Source organism: Cajanus cajan, chromosome 10 (assembly GCF_000230855.2).
Source record: "Cajanus cajan strain Asha chromosome 10, NIPB_CcT2T_4, whole genome shotgun sequence".
Classification (NCBI taxonomy): domain Eukaryota; kingdom Viridiplantae; phylum Streptophyta; class Magnoliopsida; order Fabales; family Fabaceae; genus Cajanus; species Cajanus cajan.
The window spans coordinates 47,566,138-47,584,253 of record NC_138526.1 but is presented as its reverse complement, the minus strand read 5'-3'; the positions used below and the strand labels follow the sequence as shown (position 1 = coordinate 47,584,253).

General features: G+C 33.0%; 4 protein-coding genes across 6 annotated transcripts; 1 reads left to right on the top strand and 3 right to left on the bottom strand.

Moving 5' to 3' along the window:
- The first annotated feature begins 852 nt into the window (after window positions 1-852).
- Window positions 853-3,354, top strand: LOC109819050 (uncharacterized). Of its 3 annotated transcripts, none has more exons than XM_020384634.3 (4): window positions 854-1,044; window positions 1,172-1,413; window positions 1,524-1,923; window positions 2,070-3,354. In XM_020384634.3, the coding sequence occupies exons 2-4, from the start codon at window positions 1,272-1,274 to the stop codon at window positions 2,905-2,907; spliced, it is 1,380 nt and encodes a 459-aa protein (XP_020240223.1). In that variant the 5' UTR covers window positions 854-1,044; window positions 1,172-1,271; the 3' UTR covers window positions 2,908-3,354. The 3 variants fall into 3 exon arrangements, with proteins under 3 accessions (XP_029124811.1, XP_020240223.1, XP_020240224.1); XM_020384635.3 differs by having other exon boundaries at window positions 855-1,044; window positions 2,073-3,354; XM_029268978.2 differs by having other exon boundaries at window positions 853-1,413.
- A 5,522-nt stretch (window positions 3,355-8,876) lies between these two features.
- LOC109819043 (fasciclin-like arabinogalactan protein 11) lies at window positions 8,877-10,037 on the bottom strand. The gene has a single exon (XM_029268980.2). It carries the CDS (start codon window positions 9,880-9,882, stop codon window positions 9,073-9,075), a length of 810 nt encoding a protein of 269 aa, XP_029124813.1. The 5' UTR covers window positions 9,883-10,037; the 3' UTR covers window positions 8,877-9,072.
- A 1,831-nt stretch (window positions 10,038-11,868) lies between these two features.
- Window positions 11,869-12,954, bottom strand: LOC109819044 (fasciclin-like arabinogalactan protein 11). The gene has a single exon (XM_020384626.3). It carries the CDS (start codon window positions 12,890-12,892, stop codon window positions 12,053-12,055), a length of 840 nt encoding a protein of 279 aa, XP_020240215.1. The 5' UTR covers window positions 12,893-12,954; the 3' UTR covers window positions 11,869-12,052.
- Window positions 12,955-16,746: 3,792 nt separating this feature from the next.
- On the bottom strand, window positions 16,747-17,882 carry LOC109819037 (fasciclin-like arabinogalactan protein 11). Its single transcript, XM_020384618.3, has one exon. It carries the CDS (start codon window positions 17,755-17,757, stop codon window positions 17,002-17,004), a length of 756 nt encoding a protein of 251 aa, XP_020240207.1. The 5' UTR covers window positions 17,758-17,882; the 3' UTR covers window positions 16,747-17,001.
- Between the last annotated feature and the right edge of the window lie 234 nt (window positions 17,883-18,116).

Here is an 18,116-nt window from a genome sequence, read left to right as displayed (position 1 = left end):
AAAAGTAAAAATATCTAAGGTAGAAATATAAAGGAAAAAAGAAATAGTAATTTTTGAAAGAGAGAAATATAAAAAGGAATATTAATTGTGGAATCTGGTGTAATCGTGATTGTATTGGACACTAGAACCGATACCCGTCATCTAGTGTAGCATCAAACTTTCTCTCTCTCACAATCCAATCCTTTTGTTTTGTGGGCTCCCATCTTACTCCTAATCCTAACCAGTTGTATATGTTATGCCTCACGGACACCATCACCACCGCCACCCTCTTTCTCTCTCTCCTCACATTTCATATATTACTATATACTTACTACTATCATTATAATAATATAATGCAATTATGCCATAATTATCCTTTTATGCCCAAATCTTAAACTATACTTTAGTCTTCAGATTAAGACTTTCACTTTAATAATATATATTAATATATTAATTAGATTAACTAAACCTAAACTTTGGAAAAAATAATCACATCTATATATGTATTTTTTTTAATTTAATTGCATGTAACTGTAAAAAAAACCTTAATTAAAACTCCGCGTGTTGGTATCAGTGTTTGAGTAAACACAGTTGATAAAAATAAAAATAACATATAAAAAATGTTAATATAATTTATTTTTAAAATATAGATAAAAATAATTTTTAATGATAAATAATATATGTTTCGTTATATAATTTTTTTAAGCGAGATGATTAACTGGAAAGTGCTTGAGATTATTCCTTTAATCTATAAAAACAAAGTATGAATTTAAGTGGAAATGAATAGACGTGGTGGGTCAAAGTAGTAACTAGGAAGTGCTTGGGAAGGTGATTAAATTTGAGTTGGTAGAATTAAAGTGTTACGTTTGATTAGTCGCTAGGTATTGCCTATTGGTATGTATGAATGAAGAAAGCGAGAGACAGAGAAAGTGGTCCACCTTAGTCTATGGCTGACTGACACCCACAGCAGCCGTCTTGATAAGGAGATCCACAAACACCATTCTCTCCTCTCTTTCATCAATTCAACCCAAACTCAACCATTTCTCCTGTCACCGCGATTCACATGTACGTGAAACCATTCTCAATCTCAATTCTCCTGTAATATATACTATATATGCACCATGTACTTTTTCTTCTCTCAATTCGCTAAATTTATTTAATAATTTCTTCCATACTTAATTTGTTTTCGCAGTGCCTCTCTTCACTCTTCCATACTTATTAGTACTTTCGGAATTCGCTAGGTACCTAGTTTGTTTAGTTAGGTCTTAGGACACTCCATTAATCTCCCAAACATGATGTCTCAACAAGCAGCTTCGGTTCCTTCCAACCTTAGACCCTCCTCGGTTCAACTTCACCAACCAAACTCAAACCCTAATCCTAACCCTAGTTCAGCTTCATCAGCTAAGAGAAAAAGAAGCCTTCCCGGAACACCAGGCAAGTCAAACTAGCTTCTTCTTCATATTATCGTTATTAATTCGCAAAATATACATATAATTGATTTGAATGAATTAAGAAACGATGAGGATGAGGGTATTATTTGGCAGATCCGAATGCAGAAGTGATTGCTCTGTCGCCAAAGTCACTGATGGCGACGAACAGATTCATCTGCGAAGTGTGCAACAAGGGTTTTCAGAGAGACCAGAACCTGCAGCTGCATCGGCGAGGGCACAACTTGCCGTGGAAGCTGCGGCAGAGAGCGAAGGAGGAAGAGGTGAGGAAGAAGGTGTACGTGTGTCCGGAGAAGAGTTGCGTGCACCACGACCCTTGCAGAGCCCTCGGAGACCTCACTGGTATAAAAAAGCACTTCAGCAGAAAGCACGGTGAGAAGAAGTGGCGCTGCGAAAAGTGCTCCAAGAAATACGCTGTTCAATCTGACTGGAAGGCACATAACAAGATTTGCGGTACTAGACAGTACAAATGTGACTGTGGCACAATATTCTCCAGGTAACAATACTATATACTATATACTATATACTACTTCCATGCTTTAATTAATTGTTTGTGTTAATTAATATGAACTTAATTATGCATGCGGGGACATGAATTAATTAAACACAACACAATCAATGTTGAGGAATTGATTAATGAAGCAGGAAGGACAGTTTCGTAACGCATAGAGCGTTTTGTGACGCCATGGCGGAACAAGCGGCGAGAGTGACATCACTTCCGGCGGTTTTATCAAACGAGATTTTGATGAACGCTCAGGGATTGCAGTATTCTGAATTTGGTGGGCCAGGCCCAGAAGCATTCATGGGGAATTTGGCGGATGCGGCCCATCATCATGAGCATAAGCTGAAGCTTCCACTATGGCTAGACCAGGCCAACCCTCACGCTCTTAGCGTTGGAAGCAACTCGAGTACTGTGTTCTCACCGGGAACAACAACAACCTTCCCTGAAACAAATAACATGTTTGGTACACCACAGTGGTTGAATTACCGATACCCAGAAGCATCCTTTAATGGTGCGAATAATGTTTCTGTGGCTCAACCTCAAGGAGTAATGAAGCTCGAGCAAGAAGAAAACAAGGGGGAATTGTCGCATAGCGTGAGCTCTTTGTTCCCATTCAGTCACATGGAATCTACAAGGATGAGTGGTAATGGTAGTTCAGCGTTCGACAACTCCAACACTGTTTTTGGCTTGTTGGACCCGAACAACAACCGAGGTAATAATGTGGTTGACATTCAGAAAATGTTGTTCAAGCAAGCACACGAGGGTGTGAACTTAAACCACATGGTGAATTCCCTCGCAAGCAACAACATGAACATGGTGATGCCGCGGATTGAAGAAATAATGGAGAAGCAGCTACCCTATTCAAGTTCTTCCAATACTGAAGATCAGCACTTAACCAAAGACTTCATGGGTGTTGGAGATGGATCGATGATGGGACCAATGGTGAACCTGCAAAGCAAGTTCCGTGGACATTATTGATGAAATGGGGTGGATTAAGTTGTATTGTACGATACATTACAATACATAGGTAATAGAAGCATTTAGAAGTGGAAGATATGTAGCTAAAATGATACCGAGTTAGAGCGAGTGGACTCGGATTGGGAGGCATGCAGAGTGAACAGGGAGAAATCACGTGACCAAAAATATCGATATCATAAAGACATCCCGTGAGGGACGTGGGGGCCATTGCGTTTTGGAAGAGACAATATATATTCTCTGCATTTTATTCTATATTTGCTTGTTCTATTGTATATTGTTAAGTTACAATCTCATTGCTTTTCTCTTTAAGTTATAGCTTCTCCTAGTTCATTATAATGTAATGTATTATAGGGCAAACAAGGAAGTAGAAACACGTAAACAAAGTGCTTTAATTTTCTCCATGAATGTTGTAGAAACAGTACCGCTTACGTCCGTTGATTGCGTTCATTCAGTGCCTCACTTGATTATCTTAATTAGTCACCCGCTTTCTTCACCTATATATTCATTTTAATTAAGGGAATAATCATAATATATATATATATATATATATAGTTACATTTATTCATATTATTTTGTTTAATAAATTATTTTTTATTATTAATATATAATTATTATTAAAAATATTTTTTTTAAAGAATATATAACCAAGACCAACTAAGTAGTATTCTTCTTCTACTTACATAATCTATTGATTGGAGTACAGCTTGGTTAAGGGATAGTGTTAGTGTGGGTGCGTGTTTAGTTCAATTTTTGAAGCATTGGATGCGCGTCAAATTATTTAAAAGCTACTATAAGAGAATAGTTTGCACACTTTTTTTTTTTTTTTTTTCATTTAATGTAAAAAATCAAGAACACGTGAATCCAAAGTAAGTTTAAGACTTAAGAGCAGTATTCTAATAATTATTTTCTTTAAGTTAGGTGATGCTCTAAAGTTGATAAATACAAGTTTACTGGGTAGCTACAGCGCCTTGGCTATGACCTATTATGATTTGTTTTGAGTAACCTTTGGGAGGCCGTGAACTGCTTTCCCCCTAAAATAAAATACTATATAGAGAGCCAAAATGCTTTCTTTCCAGCTATTTCAATTTTGTTGTTTTTCGCACTCACTTAATTATTATTATTATCGGATGTATAAAACCATCACCAGTGATTCAAAAACTAAACGAAGAAATGTGTACAACTGTTTTCTTATTTATACTAACCAATTTATACTTGGAAATCATCAGCTTATCCATACTTTAATATGTCTGTTAATTAATTCATTTTTACTTCCCAATTTTGTCTTTAATATTTTAAGAACAAACTTAAAGTAATAATTAATCAAATCTATTTTTTAAATATTGTATAGTCAGGGACAAATCTAGAATCTATTAGAATGGGGCAGGATTTTTCTTCTTCTTTTATAATTATTTAAATATGCGCCTAATATTGATATATATTTATTGAGTAGACTAAATAGATACTTGTTAATTTTGTTCATTTTCAACTTTTAACCCGCAGTCCACTTTCAAGCACTATATTTCAACTAAAAATCACACAACATTTCTCTTTATTATAATTTCTGTTTTAATTTATAAATAGAAAAGAAAAGTAAAGCATAAAATTAAATTGGATAGCTAGTCTTAACTATTTATGTAATAATAATTGTCTAAGTCAGCTCAAATAGTAAAGTCTAAAACATCAATAATAATTCTAGTATTTTTCATATTTATTTTGTTTCTACTTCTGTATTTATAGTTTTAGAATTGAAATATTTTATATTGTAAATGCAATGTAGTTGTATTGTTTTTCTTAAAAAGAAAAATTCTATATCGATTCTCACATCAACCAATGTGTAGAAAGTTGGCTTTTGATGATATTTGTTATCGTCTCACAACCGAATAGAATATCATTTTATACATTAGTCTCTAAAATCAATTTAGAAAGTATATCATTTTTCTGTATCAATTGGTTCTACGCAGAATTGATCTAGAGGGTTGAAAACAACTCATGTGAAAAAAATTAACTTTTTATTTTATTTTATTTTACTAGTGGAGGACTAAAAGCCTCAGATGTAGTCATCCTTGTTAGGGAGTACAAACTAACAAACTTAACTCTTAAGTTTGGATTTAAAATGTTGAGTTGCCTACAATCCACTCAGAGATATCATCTTCTGGTTGAAGGATTAGAGTCCATCAAACATACCACATTTTGCATCATCATTCGGTCATCCCTATTATCCACAAAAAATATAAATAGCAACAATATAATTGAACACTTTCCTCTCGTGAACCTGTAAAATAGGATCAACCCAAGAAGTTCCTGCCAACAAGGATTTTTCCTTATCATCTCGCGGAGACACATTTAAAGTCTCTTTTTTGTTGTTATGTTCAAATATACACCATTGCTATAGCTCTAATTAATTTATATATAGCTCACAAAAAGGGCCAACTAAATAACATTCACAAGGAGCTAGTTCACGTAAACTTTTTTACACTTACATGCTCTCATTAATTAAACTTGTAACAAAATTTGGCCTCAGGGTCATTCTCTGAGGAAAAAAAAAAAAAAACCTTATATAACAAAAGTCTGACAAAACATTGCTTCATATAGGTTAGTAAAAAGAAAGAAAAAATGGGTAAAATGCATGTGTGAATATAAATAAAAAAATATAACGTATGAAATATAACAAGCATTTCGTTTTTTCATAATTTATATTTAATCATTTTATATATTCCACTGTCGATTTATATAAATCAATGTCATTTTATGTTCCCTATAATTTTAAATGAATTTGGAATAAGAGGTTGATTTAATAAGGAGAAATTAAGAGAACTAAATATGAACAATTAGAATAAAAAGATTAAAACCACACATAGATTGAAGTCTTAGTTAACTAAATGTAAAGTTAAACCAAAAATAATAATCTTTGTAAATAGTTAGTGGTTTTCACAAGTTGCTACCAGTTGTGAGATGTCTTTTTCTAAGTTTTAATACAGCTGTCTTTATTCTTGGCGAGGAGAAATTCTTTGCTACTAGCCCATGGAAGATGATAAATTGACGGCCATCGGTACTTAAAAACACTACTTTGCATGTGTTTTTCAATATTTATTAAAGTTCAAGAAATATATATCACATTATTATATATTATATTTATAATAAAACAGATATTAATAAATGACAACCGATTGTTAAATTTGTGAAGTGAAATTTTATTTGTCAAATTTTAAAACCACATTTCTGAGTATTCCATTAAATTTTGATAACTTTTTTAAAACCACATTTATTGGGAAAAACCCAAGTCCCACATCGACTAGAGATTAGGCAATTGAATAATATATAAGTGGAAAGCAACCCTTACCTTACAAGCCGGTTTTGTAGGGTTGAGTTAGGCTTAATCCACTATTCTAACATGGTATCAGAGCCGTTTAGATCCACTTTAAAAATGGGCCACCCACCATTGATGCATGTCTCATAGGCATGAGGGGGTGTATTGGGAAAAACCCAAGTCCCGCCAATCCTAGATCATTAAAAAGGGCCACCCACCATTTATCCACGTACCAAGCCCAATAGTGCTGGACGTGAGGGGGTGTATTGGGAAAAACCCAAGTCCCACATCGACTAGAGATTAGGCAATTGAATAATATATAAGTGGAAAGCAACCCTTACCTTACAAGCCGGTTTTGTAGGGTTGAGTTAGGCTTAATCCACTATTCTAACAACATTAAAAAAATAATACCCAAACGGTTCTGGTGTAGGTCTAGTAGTAGTACTGCTGTGGAAAATCGAAAATGCTAGTGTTAAGAACTTACGGTCGAAAAGTCTAATTAACAACCGTGTACCTGTAATTTCAATGCAGTGTTTAATAAAAAATATTATACGTATTCATTCTTTTACTAGTATTCTTGAGACATTGTTAGTTAGAAATGTTTAAAATCTAACCAATTCGAATAAAAAAATTATAAACTGATTAAAAAAAATTTAAAATCGATAGAAAATCAGAAACTCACGATTTGGTTTAATTTTTAAAATTTTAAAATCATATAGTTTTGTTTGATATTTGGATTAGAATTTGAAATCGTTTCAAACCAAATCAAATGAATACAAAATTAACATAGTATTTTATAAAATTTTAAATTATTAAAAAAAAAATTCTCTTTAAATATATATTATAATATTTAAAATGTATTTTGTTAAATTGTAACCTATTAAACTAAATTTTAAAATAAAAAATTATGATTTATTTATAATATTTAAAAATAACTTTTTTAAGGGATAATTGAGAAAAAGAAATATTTAATATCATAATTAAAATTATATTAAAAAATATATTTATTAAAATAATAAAATAAAAATTAATACTAAATATATTAAATGATTAAAATATTTTAATATTTACATATTTTTAATTTTGTTTTAATAAATATAATTTTAAACAAATAATATAATATTATATATTTTTAAAAAATATATAAACAAATCATAAAAGATTGATTTAGTTCAAATTTTATAATTCATTCATATTGTACGGTACTTTTTATTTTTATTTTTATAATTTGATTAGGATATTTTTATGGCAAAAAAATAAAACCGTACTGCAATCGCTTCTATGCATTTTCCTTGATACACTTTCTTATTCATTAAAATTAATTCAAAAATAAAAACTATATAATTTTTTTTAAGCTTAAATATGTTTTTAGTCCTTCAAATTTAAGATAAATTTATTTTTGGTCCCTCAAATTTAAAATTATTATTTTTAGTCCTTATAGTTTCAAAAAATCTTATTTTAGTCCTTATATTCAAATTTTGTTAAAAAATTTATCAAACATTATTACATAAAATCTATCTATCGATATTCTTATTAGTAAAAATATCTCATTAAATCTGGTTAATATCGCATAGCTGTTGTAATTAGTTACTTTCAAATATGTTATTGGTGATCTAAAGGACTAAAATAATATTTTTGAAAATTACAGGACTAAAAATAACAGTTTTAAATTTGAGGGATCAAAACTAAATTTACATTAAATTTAAGGGACAAAAACATATTTAAGTTTTTTTTTATTGCTAAATAGTAGGGGTGAGCATTAAACCGACACCCAAACCGAACCCGAAAAACCCGATAAAAAATATTGTTTTTGGGTGGGTTCGGGCGGGTCTTATGGGTAAATCGGGTTAAAATTTTGATTTTATACGGGTTATATTGGGCGGGTTCGGTTTTGAATTTTTAAACCCGCCAAAAACCGAACCCAACCGAAAATGAGATAAGTTTAAATTTTTATTACTTTTGTATAACTAAACAACAATGGTCTAAACTTAAAAGTCTTTATTTCAAGTATAATATAGCCATCAATTTGTAACTTATTTTTTTCCTTTTTCTCATAACTTAGATATTTATTTTGTCTTCTCCTTCTTCATTCAACTTCTCAACACACTAGTCCATTTTTAGAGTTATCTTTTTGCTTCTTTCTTTGTCTTTCTTTTCCATCTTCTTATCTCCATTTTGAGTACATTTTGTGTGACTGTGATTTCTTATGATTTTGTAATCTTACTTTATATTTCTTTTCCATGTAACAACTATGAATTTTGTTATCTTTTATTTTTGCTTCTTTAGTTTGTAAATGTTTCAACTACGAATCTACTTACACCATCTATTGTCACCTTCATTCTATTTTTATACACTATTTTAAAAATATTTTTTATTGTTTTAAGCTTCATCTTTCTTAAGATAAATTGGTTTACAAAAAAATTCAAACCCGATTATACCCACCCGCTTAAATCCGAATCCGAACCGCCTCAAATCGAAAGCTCAGTCGGTCGGATATGGGTCACATTTTTTCAAAGTCGGTTTACAATGGGTTGGATATTTTTCACCTGAACCCGACCAAACCCACCCCCGTTGCTCACCCCTACTAAATAGGGCGAAATATTCATTTTTATAAATTTTGATAAACCTGCTCGAAACTTGACGAATGAATCCAAGCAACAAATTTTAGCGAAAAAACAAGGATAATTATTCCTGTCTTTGAATTAAGAAACAAAATTACATTACAGTTTAATAAAAAAAGAAAAGCACACATGCATTACACCGAATGCTGCAAGTAAACAAGTCAAAACCCAAAAGTATGCACAAAAAAACAATCACAAACTCCATCGTGACCGTTGAATATATATAGAAACTCAACCTCACATCATGACTCCAACAACAAGAACAAGAACAATAGGCATCCACATCACTTTCTCCACCTTCAAACTCACACAACCCGAGTCCACCGGAATCACGTCATCACCGCTTCCGCTCTTCCCGCTCTCGCCGGCGGAAGACCCCGGCGAGATTCCTTTGGCCGGCGACGGAGCCTTAGCCTTGGGAAGTACAAAGTCAAGCGGAACAAGCACTTTACTCACCTCATAAACGGCAAGTTTGTTGTCCGTGTACACGGTTCCGGTGACGGTGGCGTTAACGGCGCCGGTGGCCATGCTGACCCTGTTGCCTCCGTAAGTGGTGACGTTGAGTTGAAGCCTTAGGGAGTCATCGCCTGCTTGGGTCTGAACGGGGTTGGTGAGGGTGTCGAAGTTGGAGATGGAGATGAATGAAGAGAGAGTGTGGAACTGCAAAAGCTCCACCTTTTGTCTATCGTCGAGAGAGTTGAGGAATCCCGGTTTTAGGTTTGAGAAGGCGTTGTCTTCGGGAGCGAAAAGGGTTAGTCCTGAGGAAGATGAAGTGAAGAGTTGTGAGTTGAGTTGGTTGATGAGTTGTGTGGTCTTTAGCAAACGGATGAGGATGGAGAATCTCTTTGCTTTGGTGAGGATTTGGAGAATGTCAATGGTGGTGGTGGCGGCGATAGGAGCACCCGCGGGTGATGCGGGTACGAGGGGAGCCGTGTTCATTCCTTGCGGTGGTGATAGTGGAGACTGAACGGGGGACACCTTTTGAGCTGAAGCTGTGATAGAGAACAAGGTGATGACTAGTAATAAGATGGATTCTTTAGCCATCATTGTAGTGTTGAGAATGGAGATAAAGAAATATATACGCGCCTACTTGAGACTTGAGAGTGAGGAAAATGGTTTAAGGGGTTTTCTTTTTATATCCTACTTGGGAGGGAATCATAATTGATGATTATAGGTGGCAGTTCAGCTACAGTTAGAGAGGAAGGTGGTGTATTATAATTGATGGTTTAGAGGTCACAGAAATTATTTGAAGGTGGGGAGATGGAGAAGCCGAGAAGTGACATAGGATACGGAGCTATATATTTTGCTTTCGCAGTGTTACATCGCGAGTTGGCATCAGTAAGATGCATGTATATATGAAATGAAATTTGAAAGGTGGTGTATGTATGTATATAGGTTGAGTAATTGCATCAATAAGGAGGAAATGATGTTATCAAATTGTGTAACACAAGTTTAGTTTGGGTTGAGGAAATCATTAATTTGAATCCTATTCCTAGCTCTTGGAGACAGTGATGCCCGACATATGCTCACATTTTGTCGTTTATTAATTTTCTGTTATATCTAAAATAAACGGCTTCAAATTGGTATGTTCTTTCTCTCTTTGTTATTATTTGACGATAAGCAATTAATACTTTGTTTATCGCTATATGTCATTCATTTCTTGTTAAGTCAAAGCAACAGAGATTGATTTACCCTCCCCGGGCTAGCTCCTTTTATTGGTTGGATGCATGCGATGAAATGAGGGTATTCGCAAAAAGAGATAATAAGACAAGTTATATTTTATTTAGTTCTATATTTTTTTCTCAAATCAATTCCATGTATTCGAACATGAACTTAGACGCAAAAGAAATTTAATAACTTAAAAAAATTAATTAAAATCAAATTTAAATAACATGATATTGAATTAGTGCGTGTTTGGACTTACATATATTACGTGCGTATTTTACAAAAATCACATCAAGCACCGTAAATGACATCAATCTTTTGTTACTTTTAACTGAGGTGAAGAGAAAAAGGTCAACTTGTGTCGTTAATTAATTTCGAAGCACACGTGTAATCTACGATATAGGTTAAACAAGATTATAATTGGTTGAATTAGTCTAACTCGTCTAACCAATCAATTATTATATTTAATATTAATTAATGCATAAGAAAATTAACTTTGATATAATATATCCCACATGGCAAATATCCTATTTCATGTCGATCTAGTATATATAAAATTTAACAATACCTTTGACAAGAATTCTATCATATCTACCGTAAAATGTACCAATAATATATTCTTTTTCTTTTTAGAATATTCTCATTGGAAGATAATCCTGCTTACTTTTTCGAACAATAATCCTAAATATCTTTATAAGTAAAATTTTAAACATTGATTTGTCATGTAAAGACTAATTTCTTGAACCAAACCCTATCCCATCCGTAATATGTACCAATACGGTACCTCCATCACATCCTACGTGTCAAATGCCCGTAGTTGGCTATTGGCTTGGACCGTTCTTAGCATAAATTACTTCTTTAAAGTGACATTGATATGCTATATTCATTTTTCGGTTGAAAAACTATATATGTCAGACTTTCAACTAAAAGAAGTGGTGTGAAGATGGGCTTTAATTCACACTGCCCAATCATTTTATATTAGGCCAAGGGAAAAGTTATACAAATGAGGTCCAAAAAGAATGAACTTGGAATACAGTGAACTCACGCGATGCTGATATATGCCTCATGGATCAAGAACACTAATGAATATGCTTTTTTTTTCTGTTTTCTAAACATTTTGGAGTAACGTATTCAATAACTAATCAACACGCATCAAACTTCATAATTATGAATTTCGAAGCATGACACCCAACAAATTCAAGTTTTTAATTGTTAGGGACACAATTGTTTCTTGTTCAAAGTCAAAAGATCCAAGCTTCAAGGGATTCGATTTATTCCACGTAATTAGTTTTTTTGTTGTTAACCCTTTTTTCCCATGCATTAAAATAAGAAGAATAAGACTACGCAAGCATGCAAGTAAAAACGTAACATAAACTCGCTTATGTCAATAATAATAAATTGATCATAAAGAGGTCCAAAGAACGGATACAATTAATGCGGAATGCTCTAACAATCCATACCCCATGATAACACAACACCGGACTTTCAACATAGCACAATAGTTAGTTAACGTTGAATTCATTGGTATATATATTCAGACACATCAATCGTCCTATACAATTAAGTTTATGACTCCCACAAAGACAACTCCAAGAACAAGCGACGACACGCTGAATCTCACAGCGCCTGAGGTCTGAACAGGAACAACCTGCGACGACTCCGAGGAATCCTCCGACTGCAACGGCTTCTCCTTATCAGACGTAGGCGCCTTCGCCGCTTCGATCGACGGCGCCGGTGCCGGCGTTGCAGGTATCATCTTCTTGGTAGGGAAAAAGTGTTGAGGAAGAAGCACCTTTCCCACCTTATAGATGGCAAGATGCTTATCCGTGTATACGACCCCATTGATGCTGGTGTTAACTGGTCCGGTGGAGACGTTGACGACGCCCCCGTAACTGACGACGTTGAGTTCCACTTTCCCGGGCTTGTTCCCGGCGAGGGTTCTGACGGGGTTGGTGAGCGTGTCGAAGTTGGAGGCGGAGACGAAGTCGGGGAGCACGTGGAACTGAAGGAGTTCGAGTTTCTTGGCGTCGGAGAGGGTGTTGAGGAAGCCCGGTGGGAGTTCCGAGAAGGCGCCGTCGTCGGGTGCGAGGAGGGTTAAGCCGCCAGACTTGATGGTTATGAGTTGGGAGTTTAGTTGGTTGATTAGTTGTGTGCTTTTCATGAGGCGGAGGAACATGTCGAACGTGTTCGCTTGTTTAAGGATTCTCTCTATGTCGGGAGTGTTGTCGGGGGATGGATGGGGTTGTGTGGGGACCAAGGGTTTTGTTGGGGCGGCGGAGTGAGCCGGTGCGGTGGCCGGAGATGGGGCTGCTAGTACTGTGGTGGAGTGCAAGAGGGAAAGTAGTAGGGTTAGTGAGATGGGTAGGACTAAGAGAGATTGTTTTGTTGTCATTTTGGGTTAATTAATTAATGATAGGAGTTGTTTTTTGTTGCAATGAGTGTTGGAGAGATGAAAGGAGGGGTTTTATATATTGTGTGCGTAGTGTTGTTTGGTTTGGGATATTGAGGTGGTGTATCATTTGGGATGGATATGTGAATGTGATTGAGAGTGAGAGGCTGGGTTTATATATGAGATATGAGCAGAGTTGGATACGTGACTGTGTTGTGAGGTGCATGTGCTTTATGTGGGAAGGGGATTCAGGTGACAAGTCACTGAGATTGAAACTATGAACCATTTTTTTATTTCTTTAGTTTTGCTTTGGGAGGAGGGGAAAAACGAGTGAGAGCTCAATTTGATCTTGGCGAATAATTGCATGAGTTAGATGCATCATGCATGCTTCTATTTTTTTTTTTTGTCTATATTATTACTCACCTTAGAACTTTTTTTGCATTCTAGTTATCAAGCATTCTAATTGTACCCTTTCTAAATTCTTTAATTAAAATAAATCCATGAATTTATTAAGTTATTTTGATTTAACAAAATGCTTGGTAGTGGGATTTAACAAAAGACAAATCCTCCGGACATCTGTCCAAACTCCAGTTTTTTATTTTTTAAAGTTTCATATTTATCCAATGATTTTTAAACAAATGGATTTTACTAATTTTCCTATATAAAAAAAATCGTACTATATAACCTTGTAAATCTTGTAAGAGAATTGAACATAGTTGTGGTATATTCTGAAGGGGAAAAAAAAGAAAAAAGCATGATGACCATTATTAGGTCCTTTTCAACCCATTTCACATGATTTTTTTAATTGACTTATGTGATACTCTATTGACCCTTGCAGATTTATCTCGTTTCTGAAATGTTACAGTGGAAAACTACTTTTCAGAATGTTAAATTTATTATTCAGGAAAGAATTTGTTGGAATTATATAAAATAAATATTTATAAAAAGTATTTTGTGAAATGCTAATTTTAATATTTTAACAAATACTTAATAAAAATGTATTATCTATATAATTTTAAAAAATAATTTTGAAATAATAATTTTAGTGTTTTAAAAAGTATTTTTTAGAAATATATAAAAAATGTAATTACAAAAAATATTTTTCAAAATATCAATTTCACTATTCTTAAATGTATTTTCTGTAATATTAAAACTAATGTTTTTGAAAAGTATTTTCTAGACCACTAAATATAATTGTAATTTTTGGAAGTGTGAAAGGTGAGGGGGAAATACTCAAAGAAAAAGGTGCATGTTTAGTTCAACACTATCGAGAAATTCATACACACCTACAATATTATAACGCATCAGTTCTTTGTCCTGAATGCATGTGAAAATTGAAAGAGAAGAGAAAGAAGATAATAGTGTAAAAACTGAAAGGGGAAGGAACAAAAAAAGAGTTATATAAAAATCAAAAGAATTAAAGTTACCTATTGAAATAAGTGAGGAGTAGAGAAAGGAAAGAGTGCATTTGAAAACTAAAATGATATTAAGAGGTGTGTAAAAAAAAAGTGTTAAATTCAACATTAGGGATATAAAATTAAAAAATTAAAGATATTTTATAAATTTATTTTAAAAAAATAAAAAAAGTGGTGCTTATAAATAAAAGAGGTGCATATATTATAAGACTAAAACTAGGCATGATAGTTAAATTGAATATTAGACACGTAAAATTAAAAAAAAAAATATATATATATAGAGAATAAAAAATTAAAAATATTTAAAAAAATTCAGATTTTAAAAAATAAAATAAAAAGAGTGGTGCTTATAAATAAAGGGGGTGCATATGTCATAAGACTAAAATTAGGCATGATTATTCCAACAACAAAAGTGGGCCTCTATATTGGAATTCACTCGCTTCACACAACTTCAATAGTCTCTTGAACTATATATTGGGGTGCATGATATATACACTTCTTTTTTTTTTTTTTATAAATACACCTTTTTTTTAAAAAAAATTAAAATTTTAAAATATTTTTAATTTTTAAATTTTAAATTTTAAATTTTAAATTTTTTAATTTTACATCCACAATATTTAATTTAATATTTTTTTTCCACACATTTTCCCTCTTCTTTTCAATTTTTATATACACCCCTTTATCTTTCTTTCATTCTACCTATTCTGGTAGCATGTAAAAACTAAAAAAAAAATGTATAGAAAAGAAAAAGAAAGTAGCAAATTAAAAATTAAAAGTGTAAAAATAGAAGATTTAAAAAAAAATTACAATATTTTATAATTTTTAAAAAAATATAAAAGAGATGTACTTAAAAAAAGAAGATGTATATATCATGAGCCTTATATTGGACTTCAGCCGCTCTAAGCTTGAAACCTTCCAAATGTCCAAACTCCCACGTCCAACTCAACCAAGAAAGAGATTATGGGTGTTGTGCTGAGATTAGAGTGGGAAATGGATGATCAAATAAATTTTTAAATAAATCATAATAAATTAGATAAAAATAATTTATTAATTTATTTAAATTTATTAAAATTTTATATAAAAGTTCAACCCACCTAAATCATTTAAATTAAGTAAAAAAAATCATCTAATTTATTTATTAATAATTTTTTGATGAATGGATATATCCATTCATGAAAATAATGTTTTAAAAAACAAATAAATTATTCTTAAAATATTTTATTTCTTTTTTTTCTTCATAAATTATTACATTATTATATAGTCTTTTAAAATTTAAAAGACTATTTTTATGTCAAAATAATTTTTTAAAATCTCGATCCAGTAATATTTTATATTATAATCCAATGAGCTTTAAAAAATTAGTGAATGGATCGTTAACCATCCATAAAATTAAATAGATAGATTGAATCTAATCTATTTTTATTTTTATTTTAATAAATAGATCGCATAGATTTACTTATGGATGGATATGATAAATGATGAATAAATAGATTCTTTTGTCACTCCTAGTTAGCATAAATATTATTATCTTATGTCACTAGTTATGTTCCTTGAAGGCTAATCAAGCTTGGTGCTCTAGTTTTATTCTCATCTTAGGGTGAGTAGTCCGATCGACCATCTTCTTCATCTATATTCTCATTTTTACTCTAATAAAGTGTGACTTATGTTAGTCAAATATTATTTTAACACATCAAAAATCAATCCTAGAAATACTGTCTTAATCCTATGTCCTAAGATAGGTTTTACAATTATTGAGAAAAAAGCTTAGTTGATTTATATATTATTTATGTTAATAATAAGATCACTTCAATTTTATTTCATATATTATTAGATTTTGATTGGATTAAATTTTGACTTTAGTAGATGTTAACTTAATTAGATATGTTCTTGATTGGGCCTAATTACGATTCAACTGACATAACAGGTTATGTCCCTCCAAAATTCCTTAGCTTCAAATTATAGGTGTTGATTGAAGTTAATGCTTGATGCACAATATATACTTATTAATAGTATACCACACCTTTGACTTGGAGTAAACTTATTTTATTACCATAACAAGGCCTATCATTGCACTCAAAAGGCCTTCAGTTTATTTTATTTTGCACTCAAAAGGCCTTCAGTTTATTTTATTTTATTTTATTTTTTTATCTGTAGAGATCTTCAACTTCTTATCAAAGAATCCAACGCATTTCTGACCCTATAAATAAATCAATGTCATTGAATATCAAGTAAGCATTTAATATGCATTATTATTCTAATAAATTTTTATATTAACTTGAGCATCGAAGTGTGTTGTGCGAGTACTTATCCATTTTCACTTTGTCTCAGCCTTATGAGAAAGATTAATTAATTAAATTCTGGAGATCTTGAACCCCATTCACTTGGAGCATAAATGTTCCCTATAGATAGATTCTCAATATAACATAAGATCAATGCAACGAGTAAAGAAAGAGAGAATCCTTCAAAATCGAATACACATCACATACAGTTTCACCACAGACCGAATTAATTAATGAAAAGAAAGAGAGAGAAAAAAAAATCATTGAAAAGCGCTACAAAAAGTTCACGATCCCCCTTTGATCCAACCAATCCCAACAAACCAGGTAGAAATTAACAAAGCAACACAACATTGGACCCCAAGTACGTATCATACATACTTCATGCACTGATCAAGTTCGTAATAAGTCGTTGAAGCCGTCACTGTCCCAACGAAAACACTGTCCCAATAGCCACTGCAAGTGACACTGACACCCACATCGCATTCTTCAGGTTCAAACTGATAGCAGAAGAGTCATTATCCGCAGCAGAAGCAGGACCGTCGGAAGATTTCTTGGCAGAAGAAGCCTTAGCCTTTGCAGGAGCAGGAGCAGGTGGTGGAGGCTTAGGAACAAAGAAATCCCTTGGAAGAAGAACCTTATCCACTTGATAAATCGCAAGCTGGTGATCAGAGTAAACACTGCCACCAACAGTGGCGTTAACAACACCCGTTGTCATGTTCACTTGGTTTCCCGAACTTGTTATGTTCAGTGCCAACCTATCAGGGTCATCACCAGCTTGTGTTCTCACGGGGTTGCTAAGAGTGTCGAAGTTTGAAATGGAAACAAACGTGGGAAGCACGTGGAATTGGATGAGCTCGTTTTTTTGTTGGTCATTGAGGGAGTTGAGGAAACCGGATTTGAGGCTTTGGAAGGCGTTGTCGTTTGGTGCAAACACTGTTAACCCGTTGTTTGAGTTGAGGAGTTGGGCGTTGATTTGGGTTGAGACTTGTGTTGTGGTGAGGAGACGGATTAGGGTGGTGAATCCTCCTGCTTTTTTGAGGATTCTGATGATGTCTGTGGGGGCTGAGGAGGGTGATGGTGCTGGGGATTGAGCTGAAGTGGTGGTGGAATAGAAAAGAACAAAAAGCATTAGAAGTGAGAGAGAGAAGAGAGGGTGGTTCTTCATCATTACCATCTTCTGTGTTTTGTGAATTAGTGTATAGAATGTGAATGGAAGAGTGGTCCTTGGTGTGGGAGAGTGAGGGAAGGAGTGGAATTTATTGAGGATTCATAGCGATCAAGTTGAAATTAGGTGGAATGGAATGAATGTTTAGTTAGCAATTAGCAAAGCTTAGCTTTTGGAATTGATGACCATGCGGATTAATGGGAAAGAGGTTGTTTTCCCTTTATTAGTAGTCTCTAATTTGAATTATGAATATATCTGGGTTAAATATCTCAGAAGAAAAGTTTTATCTCGAATTTGAATTTTGGATATATATTTATGTTAAATATTTCGAAAGAAAAGTTTGCTCATATCAATTGTATCCGATTTAA